The sequence below is a fragment of the Haemaphysalis longicornis genome, unplaced genomic scaffold (genome assembly GCF_048455015.1).
Source record: "Haemaphysalis longicornis isolate Haplotype H1 unplaced genomic scaffold, Haemaphysalis longicornis Haplotype H1 scaffold_6, whole genome shotgun sequence".
In the NCBI taxonomy this organism is placed as follows: Eukaryota; Metazoa; Arthropoda; class Arachnida; order Ixodida; family Ixodidae; genus Haemaphysalis; species Haemaphysalis longicornis.
In genome coordinates, this window is record NW_027526407.1 from 52,360,017 (window position 1) to 52,374,889 (window position 14,873).

At 48.6% G+C, this 14,873-nt stretch overlaps 1 protein-coding gene across 1 annotated transcript in view; it reads right to left on the minus strand.

Annotated features, from left to right (window-relative positions):
- Positions 1-14,873, minus strand: part of LOC144141561 (transmembrane protein 62-like) — a 56,808-nt gene extending 41,935 nt beyond the window's left edge. Inside the window, exons 1-6 of the mRNA XM_077673105.1 lie at positions 14,694-14,873; positions 12,867-12,978; positions 9,915-10,052; positions 6,167-6,212; positions 5,093-5,240; positions 2,068-2,186 (exon numbers count right to left, since the gene is read on the minus strand). Of these exons, the coding sequence (XP_077529231.1) occupies positions 2,068-2,186; positions 5,093-5,240; positions 6,167-6,212; positions 9,915-10,052; positions 12,867-12,978; positions 14,694-14,873 (743 nt within the window). The remainder of the gene's footprint in view (positions 1-2,067; positions 2,187-5,092; positions 5,241-6,166; positions 6,213-9,914; positions 10,053-12,866; positions 12,979-14,693) is intronic.

Below are 14,873 nucleotides of genomic sequence, written 5' to 3' on the forward strand. Positions count from 1 at the left end.
CCGCTGGTTTCTGTTTGCACCTGAACACATATTTCACACCCTTTCCACACAATACAAAAGTCGAAGGTGTTGCGGTCGATCAACACCGAATTTGCCACACAAAAAGGGCGCAAGTGTACAAGTTAGCGTGTGGGAACCTAAGTATAAAGGCTTATAATTACTTCCCAACACCCTTATTCCACTTATACAGCAGCTATTTTTTCGGTGATAACAGCGTAAAAACGTTTACCGTGTAGCACACCGGAGGGCTTCGGACTGCATGTGGCCATGTGTGTCGGCAGGGGGTTGCAAATGGGGCACTTCCCCACCCCTTCCTACCGCACTCTTCCTGCACCCTTCGTATGCACTACACTCGTCATCCGCTGTCTTATATTCGTATGCGTTCACATTCCACCTTGAGTTCGATATTTGAGCTTGAAAGCCGCTCGTCTCACATATATACAAGCCGACACTCCGGTGGCAGCGGCAACTAGTGTGATGAGCGGCTACATGCGTAGAAATAGAATTTATTTTTGGGGTCAACACTAAAGGCAGGCTATTGCGATATAAAATCGGCAGATCGGCGGCTCGTGGAAATATGACGTGCCATTCTGCTCCCCGAGGAAGTATGCACAAAGCAAGGCAGCTAGCACGTTAGTGACCAAGTCGATGGGCAAGATAGCTAGCTATCTTGCCCACATGTTCTCGAGCCTCGCCCAATCTGCCTACACGATTGGACTGGGCTCGGGAACATGTTCAGGAATGCACTGAGCCCCATAAGGTTTTTACAAGCAATGTCATGGGGAAGCCTGTTCCAGAGAATTACTGCTCTACCCAGAGACAACCTGAGCTTGGCTTGAGTTTTAATTGTGTTTATTATTTGAGTAAAAACTCCTACGGAGTCACATGAGGTTTTTACAAGCAATGTCATGGGGAAGCGTGTTTCAGAGAATTACTGCTCGACCCAGAGACAACCTGAGCTTGGCTTGAGTTTTAATTGTGTTTATTATTTGAGTAAAAACTCCTACGGAGTCACATGAGGTTTTTACAAGCAATGTCATGGGGAAGCGTGTTCCACAGAATTACTGCTCGACCCAGAGACAACCTGAGCTTGGCTTGAGTTTTAATTGTTTATTATTTGAGTAAAAACTCCTACGGAGTCACATGAGGTTTTTACAAGCAATGTCATGGGGAAGCGTGTTCCAGAGAATTACTGCTCGACACAGAGACAACCTGAGCTTGGCTTGAGTTTTAATTATGTTTATTATTTGAGTAAAAACTCCTACGGAGTCACATGAGGTTTTTACAAGCAATGTCATGGGGAAGTGTGTTCCAGAGAATTACTGCTCGACCCAGCGACAACCTGAGCTTGGCTTGAGTTTTAACGGTGTTTATTATTTGGGTAAAAACTCCTACGGAGTCACATGAGGTTTTTACGAGCAATGTCATGGGGAAGCCTGTTCCAGAGAATTACTGCTCGACCCAGAGACAACCTGAGCTTGGCTTGAGTTTTAATTGTGTTTATTATTTGAGTAAAAACTCCTACGGAGTCACATGAGGTTTTTACAAGCAATGTCATGGGGAAGCCTGTTCCAGAGAATTTCTGCTCGACACAGAGACAATCTGAGCTTGGCTTGAGTTTTAACGGTGTTTATTATTTGAGTAAAAACACCTACAGAGTCACACGAGGTTTTTACAAGCAATGTCATGGGGAAGCCTGTTCCAAAGAATTACTGCTCGACACAGAGACAACCTGAGCTTGGCCCGAGTTTTAACGGCGTTCATTATTGGGTAAAGATGCCTAGGTAGTCCCGTAAGGTTTTTACAAGAAATGTCATGGGGAAGCGTGTTCCCGAAATTACTGCTCGACACAGAGACAACCTGAGCTTGTCTTGAGTTTTAACGGTTTTATTATTTGGCTAAAAACGCCTACAGAGTCACATGAAGTTTTTACAAGCAATGTCATGGGGAAGCGTGCTCTAGGGAATTACTGCTCGACACAAACTGAGCTTGGCTTGAGTTTTAACGGTGTTTCTTATTTGGGTAAAAACGCCAGAAGAGATGCACGCAGCATACCCGCGCACGCACCTGAGAAGCTCGTGAATTTGGCGCGAGATAACGCTGCGTGTCGGGTGGTGGCCGAACCAGATGGTGAAGTTGCTCCCACGAGTCTCCTCGCGAATTTGCTTGATGTGGCTTATCACGGCCTGCAGAAGACATGCGATGCAGATGTGCTCAAAACAGTTTCTCAGCAAACTATACAAGCCTTGATAGTATTCCCTCCCCGTCATCGGTTTGGCAGCCATCCATACCCGCGTACAGATGCTGCCCTGATCTGAGCGATGCTGCAGGGCAGAGGCGCTGAACTTTTGGAGGAGGCATGCATAAAAGGTCCACAAATTCCGACTGTCAAGCGGACAAGGTGCTAATCTCTCGTAAATGCCGCTGGTGATAACTGCCCGGCAGAACCATTGTGAGGAGTAGTGAGGATGGAGGTCACGCGAATATAAAAAATGTTTAACCAAAACACGTAAAAAAGCGGCACGCATGACGGTGACAGCAACAAACAGGCTTTGACCGAGGAAATAGGCCAAGGGTTATAACAGGAGGGGAGGAGAAGAAACATCTATTCAACATTCATCATCATCATCATATCTACACCCACTGCAGGGCAAAGGCATCTGCCATTAATCTCCAGTTATCCCGGTCCTGTGCTAACTGCGACCAATTCATTTCCGTGAACTTCTTGATCTCATCTGCCCATCTAACTTTCTGCCGCCCCCGGCCACGCTTGCCTTCTCTAGGGATCCACTCTGTTACCCTTCATGACCAATATTCAACCAATAGGCCAATGACCAATTGGTTACGCAACATTGTCGTTGCAAAAAGGAGAGATTTTGTTGTTAGTCGTGGATCATGATTTTATTATTTATTCTAGGGTTTAACGCGCCAACGCAACACAGGCGATGAGGCGCGCCTAGTGGAGTGCTCCGGATTAATTTCGACCACCTGGGAATGTCTAACGTGCGCCGAAATCTCGTACACACGGGCGTTTCTGCTTGTCGCCTCCATCAGAAAAGCGGCCGCCGCGGCCGGGAATCGAATCCGCGACCTCGTGCTCAGCTGCACAACGCCTTAGCCACTGAGCCACCACGGCGGGTGGATCATGATTTTGTTGTTAATCATGCTGTTAACAATTCAAGATCATGATGGCAAAACATCGGCAGGTACGGGAAGGAAAGAGAAAATGCAGTGTAATGATAATGACGAGGTCTGTCCAGCCGAAACGTTGTGCATACTTACGCGCGTTCCCCCAGAAAAATATACAAAATACCACGACATACAATTAACACTCGGCCGTTCGCTCCGGCAGTGGGGTAGTATTTAGGTTCCGCACAGAACAGATTCTTGAAAACTGCCAAGAGCCTTCGAACGATTCGGCCTCTCTAGTTTCACCGCTTGAAGAAAGAACATAAATGTCCATGTTGGGTCAGCAAAACTGTTTATCAGCGGGATCTCTTTGTATTCCAAAATTAAAGACACAATCAAAATCTCGCGTGACCTAATTACGGCAATTTAAACAACAATTTGTCACATGTATTGCCTAGCCCAACCCCATATTATCATGTTAAAACGGCACATACATTATTCTTGTAAGGCGCTCTGCAATGCAACGCTGCGGTTATGCGCTACTCTGTGGATTTGCAACACTGCGTTATGTTTCTTGGTGCGAAAACGCCTTGTGGTTGAACCTCGTGGTACTTGCGCTGACTGTAATTGTTCGGAAGATTCGGTAAATGCTAAGTGAATGCCCGAGCGTGCACCCAAGGCTTATGTCTAATGCTCCATGGAGGGTACGTGGCATTCTGTGGGTACGTATCCCTTCGCTATTATACTTAACACTGAAGCCTTCGACTATGCCCCCGCTATGTTTGACGTGTCGCTTAGAATTCTCGTGACAGCAATATGTACGGGCAGCTTGACGCGTAGCGAATGCAATTGGCGCTTTTTTAGTGGCACCGGTAGACGAAGTCACGACTGATGTTTACATTTAAAGGGACAGCCAATGAATTTTTGTAGAGTGCATATACTTTACTTAGCTCATAAGAAAGTTAGCGTTTTGTGTAGTAGTATATCGACAAAGAAATTCTAAATCAATTGGTGGGAATAAGTTCTCAAAGGTGCTGGTATCTGATGTTTGAACACGGCACTACCGTTCGTATGCATATTCCGTGACCTGAAAACCTTGCAGCTGCCTAAAAGTTTTCATGCGGGCCTAATCTTGCCCTTTCATTATTTCGAGCATTCTTTTCTCCTGCTCTATCTTGGTTTACAGAGACGTTATTTCAAAGAGGAGCGCAGAACTACATAGAATCACGGGCACCCAACAGCTTTTAAGGGGCAAGGAGAGAGCGGAGTGAGCCAGGGAACAAACGCGTGTTAAGGACATACTTAGGGTTTAACAAAGGGAAACCAAGATTCAACCAGACTAAGCCAAGCTTTTGCTTTGCATATCCAAGGTTAGCTGAGCAAAGCCGCAGTCATTTTTTTTTCTTTGTATTTTAATTAACGCCGTTGGACCAAGCTCAAGCTTAAGTACCTCTGCTGTTGAAAGGGCGGAAAGCAAAAATGGCTTTGTTAGCAATTCATCCATTCTCACGAAGTTAACAGAGAAAGGTGTTGCTTGCCCCACATTCATTCATTCATTCATTCATTCATTCATTCATTCATTGTTTGTTTGTGCTGCATTTTCTTCTTTTACCTTTAGCAATTGGACAACTAGTGAGCCCGGCATGAACGCACCCGTGCGTCTGGTGCTTCGCCATGTCACTTTGCAATTTGTTTTCAATTCCGCCGAATTGGGCAAATTACGCTCGCTGAAAACTGTGAGCCGCACAAAGTAACGTGCCTGCCTCCTCTCACGGTTGCCGTGTTAGAGCAGACGGAGAAACCATTGTTGGACGAGCGAGGAAAAATCCGAACTTTTCCAGCGGGCATTGAGAAGTTGGTACGTCGAATTCTTTGTTTACTTGGCCGCAATTCGAAAGCTACGCAAACATTCACTGTACCAACTTAGTCTCACGAGCGCCTGCAACAGTGGGGTAAAACCTACCTCGGTCATGTAGCCGACATAGTTGTAGGGTCGCTTGATGCCAGGATCCCTGCACGTGTCGATGCCAATGAACGTGTAACGGTCTCCGCCATCTTGGTGGGTGTACGAATACGAATGCCTGTACTTCCGCCCTTGCACAGAGTACACCCTGCAAGAGGGCGCACTGGTCAACCATCAGTTTTTCCACGCCTGGAATTAAGCCTGTTCTACACGGTGCGTTTTTAGTCTGCGAATTCGGTGGAACGAAGTTTTGCACTTGCGAAGTTCGCAATTCCTGAAAATTTCGTCTACATGGCCTCCGAACGTCTCGGTTTTCGCATTTCAGATTCCCATTGTTTGCAGACCGAATTAATACTGCCACAAGCAAGGCTTGTTGTTATTTAAAAAAAAAGTTTTATTCTACTTTCTGGGCAAGTTGTTTCAGGCTTTTTTGCAGTAAATATGAGTTTATTGTCGGTTTCATATAATAATCGCCAATTATTTGTCAATATACGCCCACTTAGCAGAGCAGACCAATGTAGCAAGCAACCCCGCGCTCGCTCGTTGTGCGTGCCTAAGACATTTTGGTTTACCCCGGACGGTTCTTCTTGGGTTATTAAGCATTCGTTGAATACTGCGTGCGACATCGTGTTGTGAACGCACGTGCGTTTGTTTTGGTGCGCCCGCACTCAACAACGTTGCCCGAGCCATCTGGTTGCTAAGCACGCAAATGGTTATGCCACCGTGACGTTCACCTAGCTGTGTTCCTATTGGCCTCAGGCCCGGCCCTTCTCGCCGCACGAGTGGCGTTCGCGGGTGGCTGCCGGAACGTTCCAAACATTTGGCACTTTGCCGCAGCAACGAAAAAGGGTCGTTTGGCCGCACGAGCGGCGCCGAATCTGCGAATTCGCAAGCAAAATCGCGCCATGTATAACGGCCTTTACTCAAAGAAGGCCAATCCCGCAACCCTTCACAAGTTAGGCCGTGTGCAGATTAATGCGAGGGTAAATAGTTATTAGTGTGCCGATGTGGCACTGATCACCACACGAGTGATGAAATTACCGAAGTTACGTTCTGCGTAGATGACACCCTTACCTGTAAAAGTTGTGCTCGCTTTCTAGTGACTGAAGGTTCCCATTATCTGAAAAGCAAATTCGCTTGATGTCATCATTTTTGCCACAATGAACAAGCAACGAGAATGACCGATCCCATGCAGAGGTGGGAATCCACGTACCGCGAAGCTTTCATCCTTGCATACCTGGCTTGAAAGTTGAAATGAACTGGCGTCTGACATTTTTAGCGTTAATTAAAGTCAAACCTCGGTAATGCGTACCCGTTTTATGTGTAATTGCAGCGCAAATGTAGTTGCGAAGATTCTCTCACCCAGCCCCCATTGAACACTATGTATTGGCTTCCTGCTTAAGCCATAGCCGTTCATTGCCAACCAAACGGTTAGTACGTACTATTTTCTTATTCTACACGAGCAGGCACAAAATCGTCCAGATGTAATGTGCGCAGACGTTCGATGTTCGAGCTGCTACGGCCGGACGACAGTCGCCAGCAATAGTGACGTTAAAACACGCGTCCACCATTCCGCATTTCTGGCTCATGCAGCTGTTGCCGAAAGCAGCGCACAAAAGCATGCCACAAAAGCGTCCGGCAGGGGTGCGAATTCACTGTCGCCGTCGAATCTATCCAATCCAGTTCCAGAAGTAATTTCCTCAGAAGCGCTTTTTTTCTTCATTCCGCTAGTGTGTTTGCGGTCGGTTAATCCGTACATCGTTTACTGCGTACCTAAATGTCGTAACCGGCCGACTACGTATCAACGCGGTTTGACTGTATTGTGCTTGTCGTAGCTACTGATTATTCAGGACGGTGAGCCGTGGCGGGTGCGTCGAGGAATAGCGAACGTGAGGGAAAAACGTACAAAGTTGCGATGACATCACCGCTCCAAGCAAGACAACGTGACAGCGGTTTCCCCAGGAGACCCTTTCACCGCCCCCCCCCCTCCTTCCCCCCCCCTCCCCCCCCACCACAGCGTGCAGCTTACCTGCCCGCGAGAAGGGGAGGGGGGCGTCCGATAAGCGGAGGCTATAGCTATACTTGTCGGGTGTAAGATAAAACCAGCGGCACACGCGGCCAGAAAACAGCCGCAGCAGCAGCAGCAGTCCCCTCTAAACCTGGCCGACAAGGTTAAGAAACCTTTGCTTTAAAAACACAATGTTACTGCTAGAAAATGTTAACGGGAGCAGGGATAGCAAGTACCAAGTAGGGATGCCTGGTGTGGTCGTTACCGCGAGGTTTCTAGTGCACTCAAAGCAAACCGCACAGTGCGACTTGGGGTAAATTGACAACCATTCGCACATTGGCCGACGAGTGCAGCCACGGTTTCCGACGCAGGAAGAAGGAATTTAAAAAAGTGAGCAGAAAGTCTGCGGGGTTCAACGCAATGCAAGGAAGGCTCAAAGAGTTGAGCCAAAATCTAATTCAAATTCGTTGTCTTGCACACGCATAGTAGCCGAGGGCTATGCGTCAGATATGTAGCCAGAACTCCTGGCTACATGAAGATTCCCTATTACAAGCCTAATAGTATAAATAACGGCCCACGCGCACACACGCGGAAAAAGGTGAACAAGTGGCAGTGAACAACGAGCAGTTGACAGAGAAGATAAATTTTAAGGGGCCAGGAAGACAAAATAGTACAAGTTTGGTTCATAAAAAGGCTCTTTCATCCCGGTAACAATGATACCAATAACGTGCACGCTTGCGAAGCAAACCTGATAAACACGGCAGCCGCGGACGGCTGTAGCATCCGCGGAAGGTCTCTTAATAACCTTAGCAACGTGTAGCGCTATAAAGATGACTGAACAAGTGTAGACAGAGCACCGTTAAGGCCAGATGGCTGTGCGACGCTTTATGAGTCAGAAAATGTGAAGTCACCGGAAGTTGGGTGGTACGTATACGGCATGCGTCAATCCCAGTGGAAGATTGGTTTTTGGTAGCGGAGCCGTTCTATGCTTGTTGAGTCGAGGGTGCCCAAAAACTGATGAAAGCTCTTCCCTTCCAGAGATATGGGCAGTTGCTGGAGCACAGCCAAGCGGAACAAAACGACAGCACGCCAAAAACATTCGAAAGGCGACAAGCGTGATCTGCTCGACAGCTTTGGAGGCACCCTGCCCGAATACTAGACGTACCTAAGAAGAACGTGTTGCAGTGCGAGTGGGCGATGAAATCGTTAACCGCTAAAGATGGGAAGATGGTTTTATACCACCCCTACATAGCCTATTAAGTGGTTTTGTAAAGGTCTGCACACAGCTCGTCAGCGCGCTATTGTTATATAAATGTCGTTGTACGGAAATGCAATATAAGCCAGTTGCTAGTGGGGATTGTGTGCTCTCGCATTTCACGTGTCCGTATTCATGAGCGCGTCATAAACGTGATTTACCGCTACTCGTCCATAGCTGACGAAAAGGCAAGAAACAACACTGAGACAACTGCAATTCAGCGCGTTCCTACGTCCAAAGCACAAGAACCCCCGTGCACTTATCAGTTTGAAGCCCAATGTGAGCGCTTGGAGATACAACCAGGAGACGCATCGTCCTAGACGGACCGCGAAATCCAAGCTTACCATCCCTACGCCCCCTACCCTTCCCCCAGAGCAATAGGAGACGCTGTTTTCCAGCTCCCATCTCACCGACCAGCTCCTGCTAGTTGAGAGACATAGAGGAAGATATGAGCCAAAACAGCGCCCAGATACCTGTGAAGAAGGCACCCATCTTGCAGCATCATCATTGCACTTAATCAACAAGTTCTCAAGTGAACCTTTCTATGCCTCACTGCTGGCGCCGTTCGTCCGAGTAAAACGCACAGCAGGAAAGCCAACCTTGCACAATGAGCTTCACAGAGCGATGGTGATGATGACGAAGATGATGAGCGAAGGCACGTAAGCAACTCAAGAAAAAAAAAATCCCGGAATTCTGATCTCCACTGACGTGAAACCTGGGGAGGGGCGAAGTAGCGTCACTAAATAAGCTACGCTTAAGAGTACCGCCACTTCGTGCACACGGAATTGTCTGGGGGCCATTTTGTTTCTGGCTTGCAGTGTTGCCATCTCTCCCAACGAAACCGCCACCGGTTGTGACGGCCAGAGTGCGATCGGCCGCTGTAGCGTCCGCGCAGCAGAGAGAGAGAGAGAGAGAGAGAGAGGAGTGGCGCCCAGAAACAAAATGGCTGCGCCCATACGTAAACGAATATCACGTGGTGCCGACCGACCAATGAAAATCCTGGCGGCACATAACAATGAGAGAAAAGAGTGCCGATACTCTGTAAACCTTTAATTAGTGACGCTAGGGCGAAGCATGCAGTGTATAAGTGTATTCTTGGCGCCTTGGTGTTTTTGTCAACGAAGATGAAACCATTTGGGGGTAGAGGTATGCAGCTTTGCTGCAAAAGTCTTGTATCTTTGAAGCACGAAGCGTTATAGCGCGAGGCGTAAACGAGGGTGCCGGTGTTTTTTAGCTCGCGTTACGTTCTAGCGCAGGGCGTGAACAAGTTTCCCGGTGTTTTAGTACCGAGATTACATGACGCGACGGTTCCCGTGGTCGGACTCCAACCTGCGTCCTCGCGTTACGAAGCCGACGAGATTTGTACAGGGCTGAAGCAGTTTGTAATTTGGTCTTTTCATCGGGCTACATGGAAGAAAGCTTCGCGGTTTAACAATCTTTCTGTTAAGAGAAGGGCTTCCACTTTTTTTTTTCTTTCTTCATGGAGTAGGCCCTTCTGAGGAGCGCTGACGCATTTCGTCTGCCAATACGATCCACGGTGGCAATCGTTGATGACGTACCGTGATTACCGCGCATGTCGAGCCAGGCCAGCGTGCGCGTGACGCCGGTTTCGTTGACGGCTTTCCAGTACTGCTGCCACTCCTCGACGATTTGTCCCGTGCCGAGGAACCCAGATCCCAAGGAGTCCGCAATGTCGCCTGGAACAAATACGGCCACTGTCAAGTGTACAAGCGTTGTGCGATGCAGTAGCCTTCACGATACTGGTGAGTAAAGCTAGAACCTGCTGAGATGAAAAGGCCAGCTAAGAGGGGTATCATCAATTAAGGTGGCTGAGCGATCGATTGATTGATTGATGGATGCATTCATTTATTCATTCATTTATTCATTGAGTGATTGATTGTTTGTTTTATTGATTGATTGATTGACTGATTGATTGTTTGTTTGATTTATTTATTTATTGGCGCATTATTTTATAGGTTGAGCGATTGATTGATTGATTGATTGATTGATTGATTGATTGATTGATTGATTGATTGATTGATTGATTGATTGATTGATTGATTGATTGATTGATTGATTGATTGATTGATTGATTGATTGATTGATTGATTGATTGATTGATTGATTGATTGTGGGGTTGAACTCGCCGAAGCTACGCCTGCGCAATGAGGGTCGCCGTAGTGGAGTGCTCTGACGATCTCATTTTGACCCCCTTGGAATCTTTAATGTGTGCCGCTGCTTCAACACACGCGCGTCTACACTTCCCTCTTCTCTATCCCTCATTGAACAAGAACTGCGGATATCGCCTGACCTCATCATGGTTCCAAAGGGAATCTCAGACCTGAATCTCCCACACTCCTACCCCTCTCCACTCTGCCCACATTGTGGCGCTAAATCCACAGTGCAACACCACATGTGGGCCTGCTTCTCTGACCCCCACGGCACCATAACTTCCCCCCGACGAAGACTCCAAGCGCCCACTGGTCACCCGAGCACAAGCCGTGGTGGCGGCCCGATGGCGGCCGCTTAGGCCAGTGGTGTCAATAAAAGTTTTCATCTCCCTCTCTCTCTCCTTTTGCCTAACCTTAAATACTCTAACCAAGTCTGATAACACAGTAGCATATAAATCTCTAATCCTGTCCCTGCCAGACCATGTTGTGGACGCATGAATGACGAGTGGCAGTCATCGACAGCATGCAGCACAAAACGGTTCCAGCTACCATGCGAATGTAAGAATAAGAATGTCCGGGCATCACATAGCTAGCGTTCAAGCCGAAACTGTATAAGAACGCCCCGGCGTAACCTACAAGCTTAATAATGAGGCCGGAATTGTGTAAGAATATTTCGGCATAACCTACAAGCTCCCGAGCCGAAACTGCGGACAAAAAGCGCAAGAGGCGATTTTCCGAGGCATTTGGAATAACACGGCTACGTTGTGAAGGGGCCCAAGTGTGCATAACAATGAGGCTATCCGGAACAAAACTGAACCGGGATTCTGGATCAGCACCTATAGCTTAGAAGTACGTCTCACGTAAACTGTCTCTTGCGCTGAATCAGGACGACCTTAGCGCGTGTTTTTCTTGTTTGCGTTAGCGGTAGCTAAGGCTCTCGTACCCGTGAATCTCACTTTGCGATGAACCAGGTCGATTATGAAGGAAGGAAGGAAAAAGACTTTGTTGAATGCCTGCAACAGACACAGTGTGTTCACTGCGCCCGGACGTAGCCACTCGTCGATCCCGACGTCACCCCTACTCGGACCACCCCTTCGCTACTCGCTACGCGGTTGGACGCCTCTGCCCCGTAAGGGAGGGCGTCGTCCCGCAGCTTTCGCTCCGGTGCTGCTTTTCGAGGGCCGCCAGGACCTGCTGGACGGCTGATAGTTGATTGTCCTCGTCATGACTGCGCACTGCTACTTGGATCCACGGTGGTAGGTCTATCCTGGTTGCCGCCTCGTTCGGTCGCACTACACAGTCCCACAGAAAGTGGGCGGTCGAGGCCCTAGCATGGCAAAGTGCTTGTGAGAGAACTTTTGACATTATCTTGAAATGCAACACTACGGAAAATTGAAAGATGTGCGGCTTCCTCCCGAGCGTCTCAGAGTAGAAGGAAAGTTCACCCTCGTCCAGGATCTGAACCCGGACGACCACCCACATCTCGGAAAGTCGCTCTACAACTAAACTAACCAATGGGCTAACCGTTTGTAGCGCGGAATAGAACTGATTGACAACTCCGTGTGAGGGACAAGTTGTAGTGTCGCGTCGGCGACGGTCCCAAAGGGCGATGAGGGTTGAAGAGTCAAGTCAAAGTGATTTTATGCCGACTAACGCCCCATATATACCTTGGGGTTAGCCCGCCGGTGGTAGAACCACCGACATCGAAACCGAAACCCGAGACTCTACCCTCTTCCTCTCTTGGGAAGAAAAGAACAAAACCAGCAAAGCCTATATATAACATTCACACGCCCAAAACAGGCAACTGACACAATCCTCATTGATATAAAACACGACACACAAAACATATCGCATTCCGAAGGGCTAAGGAAACAGACGTAGACTCAGGTGCGCCTCGAAGCCAAGCCAAGCAGTGATCTTATTCCACGTCCCATATGGAGTTAAGCACCCTTGTGGTAGAACCACCGACACCGGAACTGAAACCGAAACCGAAACTAAACGTGTTAAACGAGCCGTTCATAACAAGGCCTCAAGGTGGAGTGCGCTGTGTATCTTTCATTTATACAACCGTACAGCTGCATTTTATGCGAACATCAGTTTTTCCCTCGCAGAAATTTGCTCCACCTTGGGAATTTCCACCTAAACTGGTCCATGACCAAAGTTCTCTGCATGTCAATTCCCCGCACAGCTCTTGGCTTGTGTGCTGTGTGTTTTTGTTCATCGTTATCTTTGGTGGTGCGTAACGCAGGTATCCCAGCATATTAGGCCTGGGCAGAAACGTTTTCAATACGAGAAAGGTTCTTACTCCTCAGTGCAGTCACAAAAGTTTGGGAAACTGACCTGTCATCACGACGACTGGTGGCTTGATGACTTTCATAATGACGTCAGAAATGAACTCCTTCAATTGGGACGCACGGTCTGGGTAGGAAAGACTGATGTGTGTGTCTGTGACCTGGAGAAACACGCGATAAGCGTATTAGCACCGGTAAACCGATGGAAACGGATCAATCTAAAATGCGTGTGACGATTAGAAAGTAACAGCGGTGTTTGCAAACTCTTGCAAGTGAACAATGAAAAATAAGACCCTATTAAGCTAGAACTGGTACGCAACAGGGCTAAAAAGTGTGAAACGTAAATTGCTGTGGCCCTGGTCATGGTAAAAATAAATGCCATTTTCTTGTAAATTAACCACAATTTGCACAGAGTCAGTTCGGTGCTGGGTGATTGACAACCCGAAGGGGGCAATGGTCTTACTAGTGTCGCATCATGGCGGCCATGGGAGCAGGGATAGTTCATTTCACGCAATCGGTCGAACCGCTTCCGCTCACTGACTAGCCAGAGTCACTGTTAATTATTGATAGTGACGCTCGCTGGTCAGTGAGCGGAAGCGGATTGGCCGGTTGGGTAAAAATGAAGTGCTATGATCAAGAAATCCAAACCTGGGCCGTCCAGCAGGTCTCGGCGGCTCTTGAAAGACAAAGGCCGAGCGAAATCGCCTGGGCGTTGCCCCAAGGGCGACCGAACGCGGGAGTAGCACGCGCCGTAGTCAAGTAAAGACCACCCGCTGAGAAGACGTAGGGGCCCGCGTCGCGGCGCCTTTTAATGGTGGTGTCGCTCTGCAGGCGACTCCAATAAAATTGCTTCTATCTATCTAACCAAGACAGACTGCTCCCATCCAGTACAGCAATCCTCGCTGGTGTTTCGCTACGGCAAGTAAACAGTCGGTCTTGATTTTACCCAACCAGACAAACCGCTTCCGCTCACTGACCAGCGAGCGTCACTATCAATAATTAACAGTGACTCTGGCTAGTCAGTGAGCGGAAGCGGTCGGTCCCGTTGGGTGCAAGTAGCGGCACTGAATAAAGGCTTTTTTAGAGTATCGGCACTCTTTTCTCTCATTGTTATGTGCCGCCGGGATTTTCATTGGTCGTTCGGCACCATGCGATATTTGTTTACGTATGGGCGCAGCCATTTTGTTTCTGGGCGCCTCTCCTCTCTCTCTCTCTCGGCTGCGCGGAAGCTAGAGGAGCCGTTCACACTCTGCCCGTCACAAACAGCGGCGGTTTCGCTGAGAGAGATAGCCACACTGCAATCCACAAACAAGATGGCCCCAGACCAGTAGCGGTTCCAGAGATTGTTTTTTTTTTTTTGGGGGGGGGCTAATAAAGAACCACTCCCATCCCTGCACCAATTCTGCGGCGGAGGTGATAACCATGCAGGCGTGTGCGCGTATGCGGAGTAACCCGCTTGCGCACAAATAACTAGCTACACAGTGGTTTTTGGCGCCCGTTGGGTGGTGCAACGGTTGGTTCGAGCCCGCATTTCTGACGGTCGCAACACGTTTGCGATCTTGCACAAGTGGGATTTTACCTCGCGAAAGTGGAATGCTTAAAAAAAAACACACAAAAAAAAGGAAGCTGAGGACCTCTTTCGGGGGGGGGGGGGGGCGATCGCCCTCTTCGCCCCCCCCCCCCTCCCCTTGAGGCCGCCGCCACTGCCCCAGACGCTTCTGGGTGCACGAAGAGGCGGTGCTCTTCAGCGTAGCTTATGTAGTGACGCAACTATGACTGCTCCTATGGCGACCATGATGCGACACTAATTAGACCATTTCCATCTATGGGGTGAGTTCAGCGATAGTTGGTGAGAACGATGGCTAATTGAACCTACCTGAACGAAGTGCATTAGGTGCCGGTACTCATCGTTGGGCACGACGTCTGCATCAGAGGTGTTGCCAGGCTGGGCCGGTAGGGCCTGTTCGGACAGATTCGAGTCAGCGAGGTGGGCACGGGGAAGGGTCACGACAAAGAAAAACACTAGACCCGGAAGCCACCCCTCGCTACACGCCAT